The sequence below is a fragment of the Fusarium subglutinans genome (assembly GCF_013396075.1).
Source record: "Fusarium subglutinans strain NRRL 66333 chromosome Unknown NRRL66333_c0000146, whole genome shotgun sequence".
NCBI lineage: Eukaryota > Fungi > Ascomycota > Sordariomycetes > Hypocreales > Nectriaceae > Fusarium > Fusarium subglutinans.
Window position 1 is genome coordinate 19,472 of NW_023502209.1, and position 12,172 is coordinate 31,643.

General features: G+C 48.8%; 3 protein-coding genes across 3 annotated transcripts; 1 reads left to right on the forward strand and 2 right to left on the reverse strand.

Annotated features, from left to right (window-relative positions):
* Positions 1–2,322: 2,322 nt before the first annotated feature.
* Positions 2,323–3,929, reverse strand: FSUBG_9413 (ATP-dependent RNA helicase DBP5; the record flags this gene model as incomplete). The annotated part of the gene is made up of 4 exons (XM_036687924.1): positions 2,323–2,820; positions 2,868–3,105; positions 3,157–3,642; positions 3,697–3,929. 4 exons carry the CDS (start codon positions 3,927–3,929, stop codon positions 2,323–2,325), a joined length of 1,455 nt encoding a protein of 484 aa, XP_036535071.1.
* Positions 3,930–4,908: 979 nt separating this feature from the next.
* On the forward strand, positions 4,909–6,508 carry FSUBG_9414 (DNA-damage repair; the record flags this gene model as incomplete). The annotated part of the gene is made up of 4 exons (XM_036687925.1): positions 4,909–5,503; positions 5,552–6,222; positions 6,276–6,359; positions 6,413–6,508. The coding sequence occupies 4 exons, from the start codon at positions 4,909–4,911 to the stop codon at positions 6,506–6,508; spliced, it is 1,446 nt and encodes a 481-aa protein (XP_036535072.1).
* Positions 6,509–7,238: 730 nt separating this feature from the next.
* On the reverse strand, positions 7,239–8,545 carry FSUBG_9415 (sporulation-specific SPS2; the record flags this gene model as incomplete). Its single annotated transcript, XM_036687926.1, has 3 exons — positions 7,239–7,536; positions 7,591–8,431; positions 8,488–8,545. The coding sequence occupies 3 exons, from the start codon at positions 8,543–8,545 to the stop codon at positions 7,239–7,241; spliced, it is 1,197 nt and encodes a 398-aa protein (XP_036535073.1).
* Positions 8,546–12,172: the final 3,627 nt, after the last annotated feature.

Below are 12,172 nucleotides of genomic sequence, written 5' to 3' on the forward strand. Positions count from 1 at the left end.
AACAGAAGGGTTGTGAGCTCAGTAACTTTGATTTGCGAAATGCAAGCCTCGGATCATAACGGGCGAACGGGTGGGAGGTCCGGAGAGGTCATTCACGAGAGGTACATACCTACCTTATTCTTGAGGCGAACGATGGATGGATGGGTCCATTTCCCTCAAGGCAGGACTGCTGGAGAAAAAAAGCATGCAGGCCTGACAAAACCCGGTCTGATTGCCCAGTCCCCTGCTTGTGATGGGCCACAGGCGCTCAAACCCCAAGGATTACAGCGAGTGCTGCGTCGTGCCCATGCGCAATTGGCCCATGCAGAGCCAGCGCTGGCTGGCGCCACGTCGCTGGGGCGGTTGGGTACGGTAGGTTGGGTTCCATGGACCATATGTATCGGTACGATACATTAAGGCGAGCCTAACGGAGCGGGCCAGCAGAGGACTCGACAAGGTTGAACAGAGCAATGATGCATTGGTTTGACCTACCTGGCCAAGTGTCGATGAGGCCTATCGCGGCCCAATAATAAGGTGCGTGCTGTACCCAGGCTCGGATAGCAGAATCAGTACGGACCTGCATGGACGGGCCGCTGCCAGCATGACAATCAAACAACCTTGAGCCAAGCGGCACGAGTGACAGACAATCATGATGCGATGCTTGCCAGGCAGGCAAGATAGCAATTGGGAAATAACTAGCAGACCAGCTTTGTGCAACACTGGTCTGCCTGCCTGGTACCAGGGCGGATCTCAGAGCCTCCAGAGCCCGTTGTCGTCCACTGCCAGCTGCAAAGACGTCAGGACCGGCTTCAATATCGAAGGTTGTCCGGACCCGCCATCCCCACGCCAAAGGCCGCTCCTAGCAGGCGGATCCCGGTACGGGCCTCCTCTCCAGTACGTCTCGGATGGGGGACAACATCTCAAAACCTTGGATGACTCGGCAGGTCGATCGATGGTGGATGGCTGCAACTGAGCGGTTTAGTTACTTCAGATGTGCAACGTGGCTCGCTTCTGAAGCTTCTTTTGGCAGACCCATTATGCATCTCGATATCAGAAGCCCTCGGGCCTCAGATGTAGGCCATTCCCCCTCGGTGGGGGCATTTCATGTCAATCATTGTCAATACTCAGCATTTCCAGAAACGACCTGGTTACAACGCATATCTCTCGATGAGATGTCGCCCAACTCATCTCACACCTTCTTCTGACTGGCTCCTCGGCTTCAGGCTGCTCGAGCCTGATAGCATCATGACATCCACCCCCTCCGCCATTATACCGTTGTGACCGTTGAGCAACGTTGCCGTCGACATTGTGGGCGTTGCGTGAGCTGAACTTGAGGCGCAGAGACAATAACATTCTCAATTTGTCCACGCCCATGCCCTGTCTCAAATAGAGAGGCCCACTTCATAACACGGAACTCTTGTTCTTGCGTCCCGTCTTGATCAATCAACACATGCACCTCTGATTTCGTTTACAGCCTCCACAACTTCCATCACAAGTAGCCAGCCAGCCAGTTTTACTTCGTAACACAAACAAGATCCGTTCCTGGCGGTAGCGTCATGGGCGTTATGGAAATAAGGAGAGCGGTGAGTAAGATTGACGTAAATGGAGAGGCTGGATCGTGAAAACTCTTGACTACTAGGCCGCCAAGGATTAATAATAAGTGGCAGCTGGGGAGAAATATGGACGGCTAACATGTGAGCAAGGCCACTTCCCTGTCACGGCAGAACCTCACCATCTTAGTTTTCAATTAGCATTAACATATATTTCATGAGAACCAAGACCTACACTGGCTCTACTCGATCTATATGGCACTTAATTACTGCTTTTTTCAAACCTACGTGGGTATCTAGGAAGCAATATGCGGCACTGCCTGAGCAGGCCAAACTCGCCTTGTGAGCCAGGTTTTTTGAGAGAGAGAAATCATCACAGTGTTGCATCATTGTGCATGATGCACAGGTATAAAAGACTGTGCAAGGAACGCCAGGTGGACAACAATTTGGTGACAGCCTTCTTCTTTTATTGGTATCTCCATCTTGCAAAAGACAGACATAGGGTAGTTAGCTTTTCCTGCCTAATTGCATCCTCAATTTCCCACATTCCATCTTAACTCTGTCGCATTTCGAAAAGGTCAGAAACCGCTGGCCGGCGACTGCGATAGGCCGCTCCATCGCACCTCCCGCTGAATCAAATCATTGTATTGTGGCAATTGTAGCCTCAAAACCTCATGCGATCGTAGACCGTCCCATTCTGGTTCATGCCGCCATAGGCCATACCGTTAAAGCGTGGTCCGTTATTCCCGAAACCATTGTGGAATCCAGGATGAACTCCGTACGCGGGCAAGTTCTAGACACCCTCGGTAGCCTTAGGCTCAGTCGCGCTGGGGGCATACGAAGCTTGAGCTCTGTTCTTCTTGATGACTTCCTTCACTCGTTCCTCCGCCTCATCCCAATCCTCGGTATCGAGCTTGACCAAGTCAATACCATATTGCTCGGCAATCTTGCTCAAGGCATCGAAACTTTTCTTATCGTAAACGAAGCTGATGCTGACCCCGACACGGCCAAATCGACCGGTTCGGCCGATACGGTGCAGATAGGTCTCGGCATCTGGCTCAGTGTCGCCTCTTCCCTTCATGGGGATGTCATAGTTGATAACCATGGACACACTGGAAACATCGATACCACGAGCCAAAACGTTGGTGGTAATGAGAACCTTGTTCTCGCCCTGGCGGAATTTGGACAAAAGATCATCTCGCTCGAATCCATCAAAAGCGGCATGGAGTGCAGAGACCTTGTGACCATCTGCTACCATTCGCCTCTGGATCTCGTTGGCGCTTTCTCGTGTCTGTGGAGAGTTAGAGTAGAGATCCAACGATAACCAGTACTACTTACCTTGACGAAGATGACTGACTGGCCGATGGTCATCAACCCATACAGCTTGCAGAGAATATCGTACTTGGTGTTGTCATCTGGGCAGTCGATAAACATTTGAGAGATGCCCTTGACTGTGAGCTCACTACGCTGCAACTTAAGACTATGGGCGTTAGGCGCGAACTTGCTGGCATACTTCATGACATTCTCGGGGAAGGTGGCCGAAAAAAGAAGGACCTGAATGTCCTTGGGGAGCATGCTATCAAGCTTTAGCGTTTCATCAGTAAACTTGAACTCCATGGGGACTTACTTCTTGACCCGAAGGCACTGGTCCCCGAGTCCTTGCTGATCCAGCATGTTGTCGGCCTCATCAAGGACAAGGACGCGGAGCTGAGAGACATCTAGCTGTCTGCGTCGAATGATATCCATCACTGTACCTGGAGTACCGACAATGACACTAGCTCTGACGGGTTCCCCACGAGGAAGTACGCCAGGGATCGCAGCAGCAACCTTCTTATTCTCGATAAAGCGGCCGATGGCGTTGATAACTCCTTCAATTTGTCGCGCGAGTTCTCGGCTAGGTGCAAGAGCAAGAGCTTGGGGCTGGTCAGGTCTGCTGAAGTCAACTCGCGACAATATCGCGGTCACAAAGGCAGCGGTTTTGCCAGTGCCAGACTGGGACTGCGCCAACATGTTTCGCGGCGGATCGCTGAGCATCAGCGGAAGTGATCTGCCTTGTACCTTGGAGGGCTTCAGAAAGTTAAGGCTTAGGAGACCCTTCAGAATATCCTCACGGCTGAAATAGAAATGTCAGTGATGTTTCTCCCAGAATGAGATGATCACCACCTACAGGCCAAGATCCTGCCAGGTGGTGGCAGAGTGGAAGGGAGTAGCTTCATTGTTCTGTAGCTCGCTAAGGGAGACCTCGACATCCCATTCAGGCTCATGGAGACCAGAGCCACCAAGGTCCTCGATGTTGCCGTCGGCTTGGCCAAGTTCGCCAGTAGAAGCGGGAGCACTTTCGGCTGGAGGCTCCGCGGCAGCCTCATCTGGCTTTGTAATTCGGCTCGCAAGATCAGCCATGGCGAGTAGAGTGATGTGCCGTAAAATACGTTTCGGCGATCGCAAGGTGGAAGAAGAGAAGTCGATACGGGGGGGGGGGGAGGCGGTGGTAAAGTTCTCGAGGCCCTGGAGCAGGCGCTAGAAAACAAACTGCCTGGCAAGATCACGACGTTCCTTCAACCTGCACGAGCCGGCGCCGAAAAGGCTTTAAAAAGAGATGTTGACAGAGAGAAAAGGTTGAGGTATGGATCAGCCTAAGTCAAGAGAAATACTCAGGCAGGTAGGCAGGTGGATAGGCATAAACAAAAGCTCATGCCAGCTACCGTAAGGTGATGAGAGGTGAATGGACTGGAAAGCTTCCTTCTCCAAAGTTTTGGCGGGGTCCAAGTTTATTGGAGGGGTACATGCAGAGCAGAGCAGTTGAGATGCCTAAGGTACCTAGGGAGGTACCTAAGGTTAGTACTTAGGTAAGTACCTTCCCATCCAATTGGGTGGAGTCCATTCAAGCTTCCATCAATGCTCGCCTCTGACGTTAGTACCTTAGGCACGCCCTGTACAGGTACAGCCCCCAGGGGTATCAAATGTTAAATCTGGTACTTTAATTAGTAGCTAATCTGCTATAAAATAGATATAGATTAGCCTAGAATTATCTCTATTAATATACTAAGTATATAATATTTTATTAGTATTTATAATTTTATTAAAATAAAAAATACCTAAATAATTATAGAAATGTATATTTAATACCCCTGCGGACTGTAGTACTATAATGTGGGCAACTACCTACCGCTAATTACCCGGCGCATTTGCTCCCACATCAGCTGTGGAACTTGGCAGGTATTCCAGACTGATACAGTTGTGGATAAATCAAGATACCTAACTTCGGCATAAAACTCGAGGCTCAACTTACGCCAACCATACCTTGAACCAGGAAATACCAAGATTCGACTATAAAGCTTTCATAGCTCCATATATCATACAGTAGTCTTGAATAACAGCGATGTCAGCTCCACCGCCACCACCTCAAGGAGGGCTATCTCTCTATGAGAATCTGCTGGATCCCAATGATACGTCTTCAACCTCAGCAACAATATCTTCGGCACCTATTCTATACAGCCAAACAGAAGACACATCTGCAGAAATTGTCGTCAAGAAGCCCATTGATCCCGCCCTTCGCTTTCAACCTATACGTCGTCCACAGGTGAAGCAAGCCAAGCCAAAGCCGGCATTCCCCAAGCCGGCTGTTTCTAAGCAGGCTATCAATCCTGCTCCTCCCGCTCCAGTGCAACCGAAGACTACGCTTGCAGACTGGGCCGCAACTGAGGAAGATGAGTGGATGTATGGTATGGGTGAAAAGCGTCAGCGTGGCGGTCGGAAGAAGAAGAAAAAGAGACAACAAGAGGAATTTGAGACCAACTGGGACGATATCTATGACCCCACACGGCCAACTAATGTTGAAGAGTACCTGCATAGTGATGAGAAAGTCCAAGAGGTCAGAGATTGGAAAGCTTTGCTTTATAGGCACCGGCGTAAACGCGACGAAAGCGACCTCTCAGACGAGGACGAGGACGAACAAACCCGGCATGCTCCTTCAAGTGAGTACACTACAAACAGCCTCTTAGTAAAATTCTTACCTTTATCAGATCAGTTCGCTCCACCTTCGTCATATGCTTTCGTACCACCACCGCCTCAATCACCCCCAGGACCACCTCGAGGCGATGTTAGTGGGGACGATGTATTTGCTCGCCGTGTAGCTATATCTCAAGGGGACGCTCCTCCTCCTACTGCTGCACAAGCATCACCCTCTCAGCCTTCCAATTTCGCCACCATATCACGCGCCCCCGTAAGATATTCAAAGCCACATGACGACGAAGACGCAACAGGGGATAATGTCGAAGACGATGCGTATTCTCCGCCCCCAGCTCTTGGGTCCAGTCTTCCGGAACAACCTGGTGAAGATTCTCAAGCTCGGTCAAGCCGTCCGGGCCAGTCTGGTTTTGCCCATCGATTGATGAGCAAATACGGATGGACAAAGGGCAGTGGCCTTGGTGCTGATGAGTCAGGAATTGTCAACCCTCTGCATGTTCAAGTCGAGAAGCGGCGGAAGAAAGCCGACGCAGATGGCGGAGGATGGGCCGAGCCAGGTGGAAAGGGTAAGATCCTTGGTGGGAAGCGCAAAGAGGAAAACGCAGGCAAGTTTGGTACTATGAGTGATGTCATAGTATTGCGCAATATGCTTGAAAATATGCCGAATCTCGAGGAGGAGATTGCAGGAGGTTTGGGACAAGAGATCGGAGAAGAGTGTGGAGAAAAGGTTTGTGAAAGTTATGTCCTTTTTTAGGCATGATATAATTAACAAAGATACAGTATGGGCGCGTGGAGAGACTATACATTGACCAGGAAAGCCGCAGAGTGTTTATCAAGTTCACAAATCAAGTTTCAGCCCTTCGGGTGAATATTCTGTTTTCTCTTTCACAACCGCAAACAGCTGACAACCCGTACAGGCAGTCAATGAACTAGACGGTCGTGTATTCAACGGCAATACAATAGTCCCCGAATTCTTCGATACAGAAAAGTTTGAGCAGGGGAAGTATCATTAAAAAGAGTGCTTTCATGACAGGTCACGGCTACGCAGTGTAACAGAAGCAAAGCTTTAAGGGGCAGAAATAAACGTGATAGTCAAGTATTATCAATATGGAGACATATCCTTTACAGATTTGGAGGAACCGACTTTACCCAACCAGAGTCGGTATTCAGCATGAAACAAGTAATATTCCGGTCAACATACTCGTATAACCTCCCCTCTTAGGCGTTGGTTGGTGTTGTCTTGAGTGTCGTATTCCTTAGGAGGGACAAAGTTAGAAGATAGGCAAATGAAAACCGAGTTTCACGAGGGTTTAAGCAGGGAACCTGGTAAACCCCGAATGTAAAGAGTAGGCGATTGGCAATCAGATGGATGGAGAAGAAGGATTTATATTCATAGTAGACCTGCAACTCGGCAATCCTTGATACAAGTTGCAGACCGAAAAGATTCATGGTCAGATATGGAAAAGAAGCACTTATCACAAACTAAAAGTCTTTGTATGATGAGTTTAAGAGAAGCATAAATTTTCAGGACTCGGCGAACATGATCTCAAGAATAAAGTCCAAGTACAATCGATTATTAAGCTCTAACAGGTTATCCTTTACACGCAGTTACCCCCACCCCATGAAAAGCATTTTGTGCCCTATGATGACCAAGCACAATATGTCGTAGAGAAAAGTCAGGAAACATGATGACGGCGATAATGACGCCTTTAAGAGAAAATCCAGTAATCTTCATCTCCGGGCTTAGAAGAACTGGGCAACGGCAGCAACACCTGCAAGAGCAAGAACAGCCATGTTGACGCTGACAATGCCAGCAGCATCCTCCTTGTCGCTACTGTTGCTGCTGTCGGAAGAGCCGTCGCTCTCCTCACCACCGTCCTTGCCCTCGTTGGCCGCCTTGTTGTTAGATGTGCACTTCTCCTCACCGTCGATCTTCTTGTCCTTCTTGAGGTTGTCGAAGTAGTCGCAGAACTCCTTGATATCGGTGGTCGACGAAACAACGACACTGCCACTAACTTGGTCAAGCTTGGGAAGTTCCACCCTGAAATCACTCATTAGACTTGGAAATTCAGTATGCTAGAGGGGATTTACTCACTTCTCGAAGCTGCCTCGGAGGGCAACACCACCGGTGACCTTCTCGAGCTTGGGGAAATCATCAATAGCCTCAAGCTTGGTGTTGTTCTGGATGGTGAAACCGCCGCCAATCTCCTCCAGGACGGGGAATGAAACATTGGTAAGCTTGTTCATGTTGACAAGAGACAGAGTCTCCGTGATCGTTGTCAGGTTTGGGGCGGAGAAAGACTTGAGCTCGGGGTTGGCGCTCAACTTCAAGCTCTTCGTCACCTCCTGGAGAGCAGGAACCTGAAAGGACTTGGCGCTAGAAATTTGGATCTCGGCAGCAGTCTCGAGCTTGTTCATGGTAATTTCCATAACGTCGTTGCCATTGTCGAAGATCAGAAGCTGGGTAGTAACGTTAACAAGATCGGAGTTGAAAGCGTTCATCTTTCGGTTGTTGTCAATCTGGAAACTCTCGACACTAGCGACGCTGAGACCGCTAAGATCACTGATGAAAGTGTCGGTGATTCGAATGCTCTTGATCTTAGTAACGCCTTCGGTACCGAAGTTCAGCTGGCCGAGTCGGGGAAGCTTGATGAAGCTAAGCTCGCCCAGGCTCTGGAGTGAAGAGAATTCGAGGTTGTTGAGAGCCTCGAGGTTGTTGAGCTCGAACGTTCCGGTGATGGAATTAATGGTGGTACTGGAGAGAGAGATAAGGTCTCCAGCGTTCTTGGCCTGGAAGTTGCCCTTGATCTGCTTGGGGCCGTTGATGACAACGGCACCAGAAACAGACTTGTCAAGGATGATATCGGCATCGACAACATCGCAGCTGATGACTTGTGTAGGTTCGGTGATATTGATGTCCTTGGTACAAGTGGCAGCTAGACGAGATTGTTGTTAGTATAATATCCGAGATGGTGCATCTGATTCTACCCACCAGAAACGGCAGAGACACCGAGGGCCGCAATGGCCGAGAGGACCTTAACCGAATGCATTATGATCTGGATAAACAAACAATTAGATAACGTTGACTATACACGAGTGCGTGAAGACTGCGGGCTGATCTGTCGCGGTGGTCCCTATGAATGTCGGTCCAAAGTACAACCGCCTCCAAAGAAGCGATGCTGATGAGGAATGGTGTCAAAGCGAGCAACTGCAATACAATGATGCTCGATAGCAAGGCCTCTTTTGTGAGGAAGAAGGATGTTCAATGGCAACCAACCTGGAAGGAATGCGTGAGGGGGAGAGGGAGGAAGAGGAGATGCGTCAAGTCAAATCGTAGACAAGAAATGACCAAATCGCAAAACGAATGGAGAAGGAAGAGCGTACAAAAAGATGATTTGAGGCAGGTGAAGGAAGAAAAGAAAGAAAACAAGACGGCAAGAAAGACGGGACGGAGCGGTTGAAACCAATCAAGGAGCACAAGCCAAGGAAATGCGCGTCTCGGCAAGCATCTCACAATGGATCAAGCCAGTCGACCGAGCGATGAACGTTCGTACGTACGTACCTAGATTGTAAGGGGAAAGGATCCTGTGATTTTGTTGGATGGTGTTGATTCTTCAAATTCTTGGGAGTTTCTCGGCGAGCGACTGAGATATATCACAGAACTGTAAGAATATTCCTAGAACTAGATAAAGTCTGGCAGAGTAGAGCCTGACGAAAACGAGTGGCGTGAAGAGAAAAACTGGACGAGAATATTACCGACAAGGAGAGGAAAGAAGAGGTTCGAAGGAGCGAGAGAAAAAGAGAGGAGGAGACTGGAGGGAGGAGATGAAAGATGGTCGACCGAGATGAGTGCACGGTGGGAATTCGGCGCCGCCTGCATGGGGCATGGGGGGCCAGGGGAGCTACCAGGGTGGGTTCGAGTTGGATGGCAAAACCTAAGTTCACGGACAAAAGCAGGGCACCGACAGGTCAATCCCCAGTTTCGGGGCCCATTCTCCCAGGGGCACTCAGACACTGAAGACCAAAAAGGAACCAGTACCGGCCCAAGGCGATGCCAGGGCGAGCTGGACTCCAGACTCCAATGTGGACTGGACGGGTATGACGGATCCATTAACCAGGTGTGAGAAATACCTAAGGTAGGTAGGGATAAACGGCATAGGCACTAATCTCCTCCTAACCTTAGGTACCTAATGGTTCAGAGATATGGGCCCACTGACTTGGTTACGCCTCATCTGCTACTGTAAACACGGCGTATCACTAAACTATCAAGACGCTAGCTAATCCATTGAGAGTGTTTTTTTCTTCTTCTAATCTGTCTGGCAATGGAGGTTCCTTTTCTGCCTATATTCTCGAGCCAAGACCTTGTGCGCTCGCATTTATACCAACCTCCAACTTCACAAAAAGCCCAATGGCCGCGTAATCAGAGCTAAATGCAACAACAATGACAACACTCTCTGCCTTCCAGTCTGCTTGGCCAGAAACCAAAACAATCAACAGCCCCCAAAGAGGAAATCAGTGGGTACATATCTTCTTCTGCCTCTTTGACTTTACTACGTCGCATGCATTACCAGGCACTACCAGGCACTACCAGGCACTACCAGGCACCGCGGCTCTCATAGCCACTCCAAGCGCATTACTGAATCTATCCAGCTTTGAATGGATCTAGGTACCCAGATATTCACCTATAACTCTACCTTAGTACCTACTAAGGTAGCCCTCTTTCGTAGTAAACAACCATTCTTGAGGAGGCACATTTGCGCATGATTCTTCTATTAGACTCACTCTGATATAGTTATGTACATAAAGTAGATTGTCCTTGGTATTCCCTGGCAATCTCATCACCCAAATTAGCTACAATCTCCAGGTTTGTGGGCGAGATTTGCACCCCATTCAGCTACGGACGCTGTTTAGAGTATCCACCTTTCGCATCAACTAGCAGGGGCCTTAAACTCCCAGGTCTCTAGATGTGTTGATAGTAGAATACATCCCAAATGATCGATCCTATCGTGCCAGGTAATGCCACGGCACCTCTTTTGAAGTATTCACTAACAGACGGAGACATTGCACCGCCTTCCCTGTCATACTCATCTTGTTCCATTTGTCTTCATTTATTACACATGATTTCACGATCCAGACTGAGCCTGGATTCTCAATCTTCAATTCCTTTCTTCCACTGAGACGTCATCATTTCCTTGAGACAAATCAATTATGATGCCCGTCGGAGGCAAAGGTTACACAGCTGGCCTGTCAAGGGCGATAAATACTGTACACCTACGTAGGACAGAGTTCAGTCACGGATATGACAATCATTCAACCGAGCGAACACGAGCGTATCTCTAATGACATGAGTATCAAAACGAACTCGTTAATCGATATCAGGCCCAAGTGATTGAAGAATTAATTATCGAGTCACCAGGCACTCGAAGTCTCAAATCTTATTACTACTGACAATACGATACGACTTTTCTCGGCATCGAAACTTCCGGAGGCTCCGGGGATAACAAAGCCCAATGCTTCTTCTCCCTTAACAGATATTTCTATTATCATTCCACTTCACGCACTCGCTTCCCTTTCCTTTTTCATATATCTCCTTAAGTATTTGGAGTCTCGGGCAACTGATATGCAACGCGGCTGTACCGTCGCCGGGGTCCCTGTGCTTCTTTTTTCTTTTTGTCTTTCCCCTTAACATGAGTCTCAAGACTTGAGACTCAAGTGATGTGCTGATCCCAACCTGCCCAGCCCTTCTTTATCTCAGCGGATTGTCACTCATACAAATGTGCTGGGGCACATGCCGCGGATAGATCCAAGGTTACGATCTTAAAATGGACTTTTTTTCTCGCACCGCCCTTTAACCGAAATTTGCCCCTGATTTGTTTTCATGCCATGTCGCAGTGGCCATGGGTTTGGTTATCTTTCAGTTTCACGGACTCAGTACGTCAATTGAGGCTGATCTTGATTATAATTATCACCCAGGTAATCAAAATAACGCACCAGAGCAGATTGGGCATGTCTATCTTCTGTATATCTCAGACAAAGGCTTTTCAGGGTTCATCGGCCTCAATGAAAACTTCAGCGTCGAAGGTCTTTCTAAACCATGAGAGGGAAGCAAAAACTGTTATCAGCTGAGGGCCCACAGCTATCAATGGCACTAGTACCTACATACACACGTCTGGACACTAATTTAGATCAGATATGCCCGGGTTTCCGCCCGTTGGCTACTCGGTTGAATCTTCCGTTGTCCAAGAGGCCACGACGGACGCCTCCATTCCATCGAATCATGTACACATGTACCTAAATCGAAGTTATCCGCCGCCCCTTGACGCGTTACACTCTCCACACTCAGACAGCCAAGCCTGCAGCTTGTGTGGGATTGGCTCCATCACTAACCAAGCATCTTCCCACTTCCCGCTTCGATATCTATCCAGACCTTGCAGAGACTCGACGATTTGCGAAATGGTTGCACAAGACTTTCATTTATGGGCCCAGGGGCCTCACTAGAGCTTAAATTCCTCTTGGCTATCACATTGGCCCATTCAACTCTCGCGATCTGCGAGCTAACGTCGAGTTCGTTGTTCGTCAGGCACGTAAGGTATCCATGCGTCTTGTCTGATACATTGTACACGGCATCCTCACTACTAACTTACTATACTTAAGTATCTAAGGTAGGTAGGTACCTT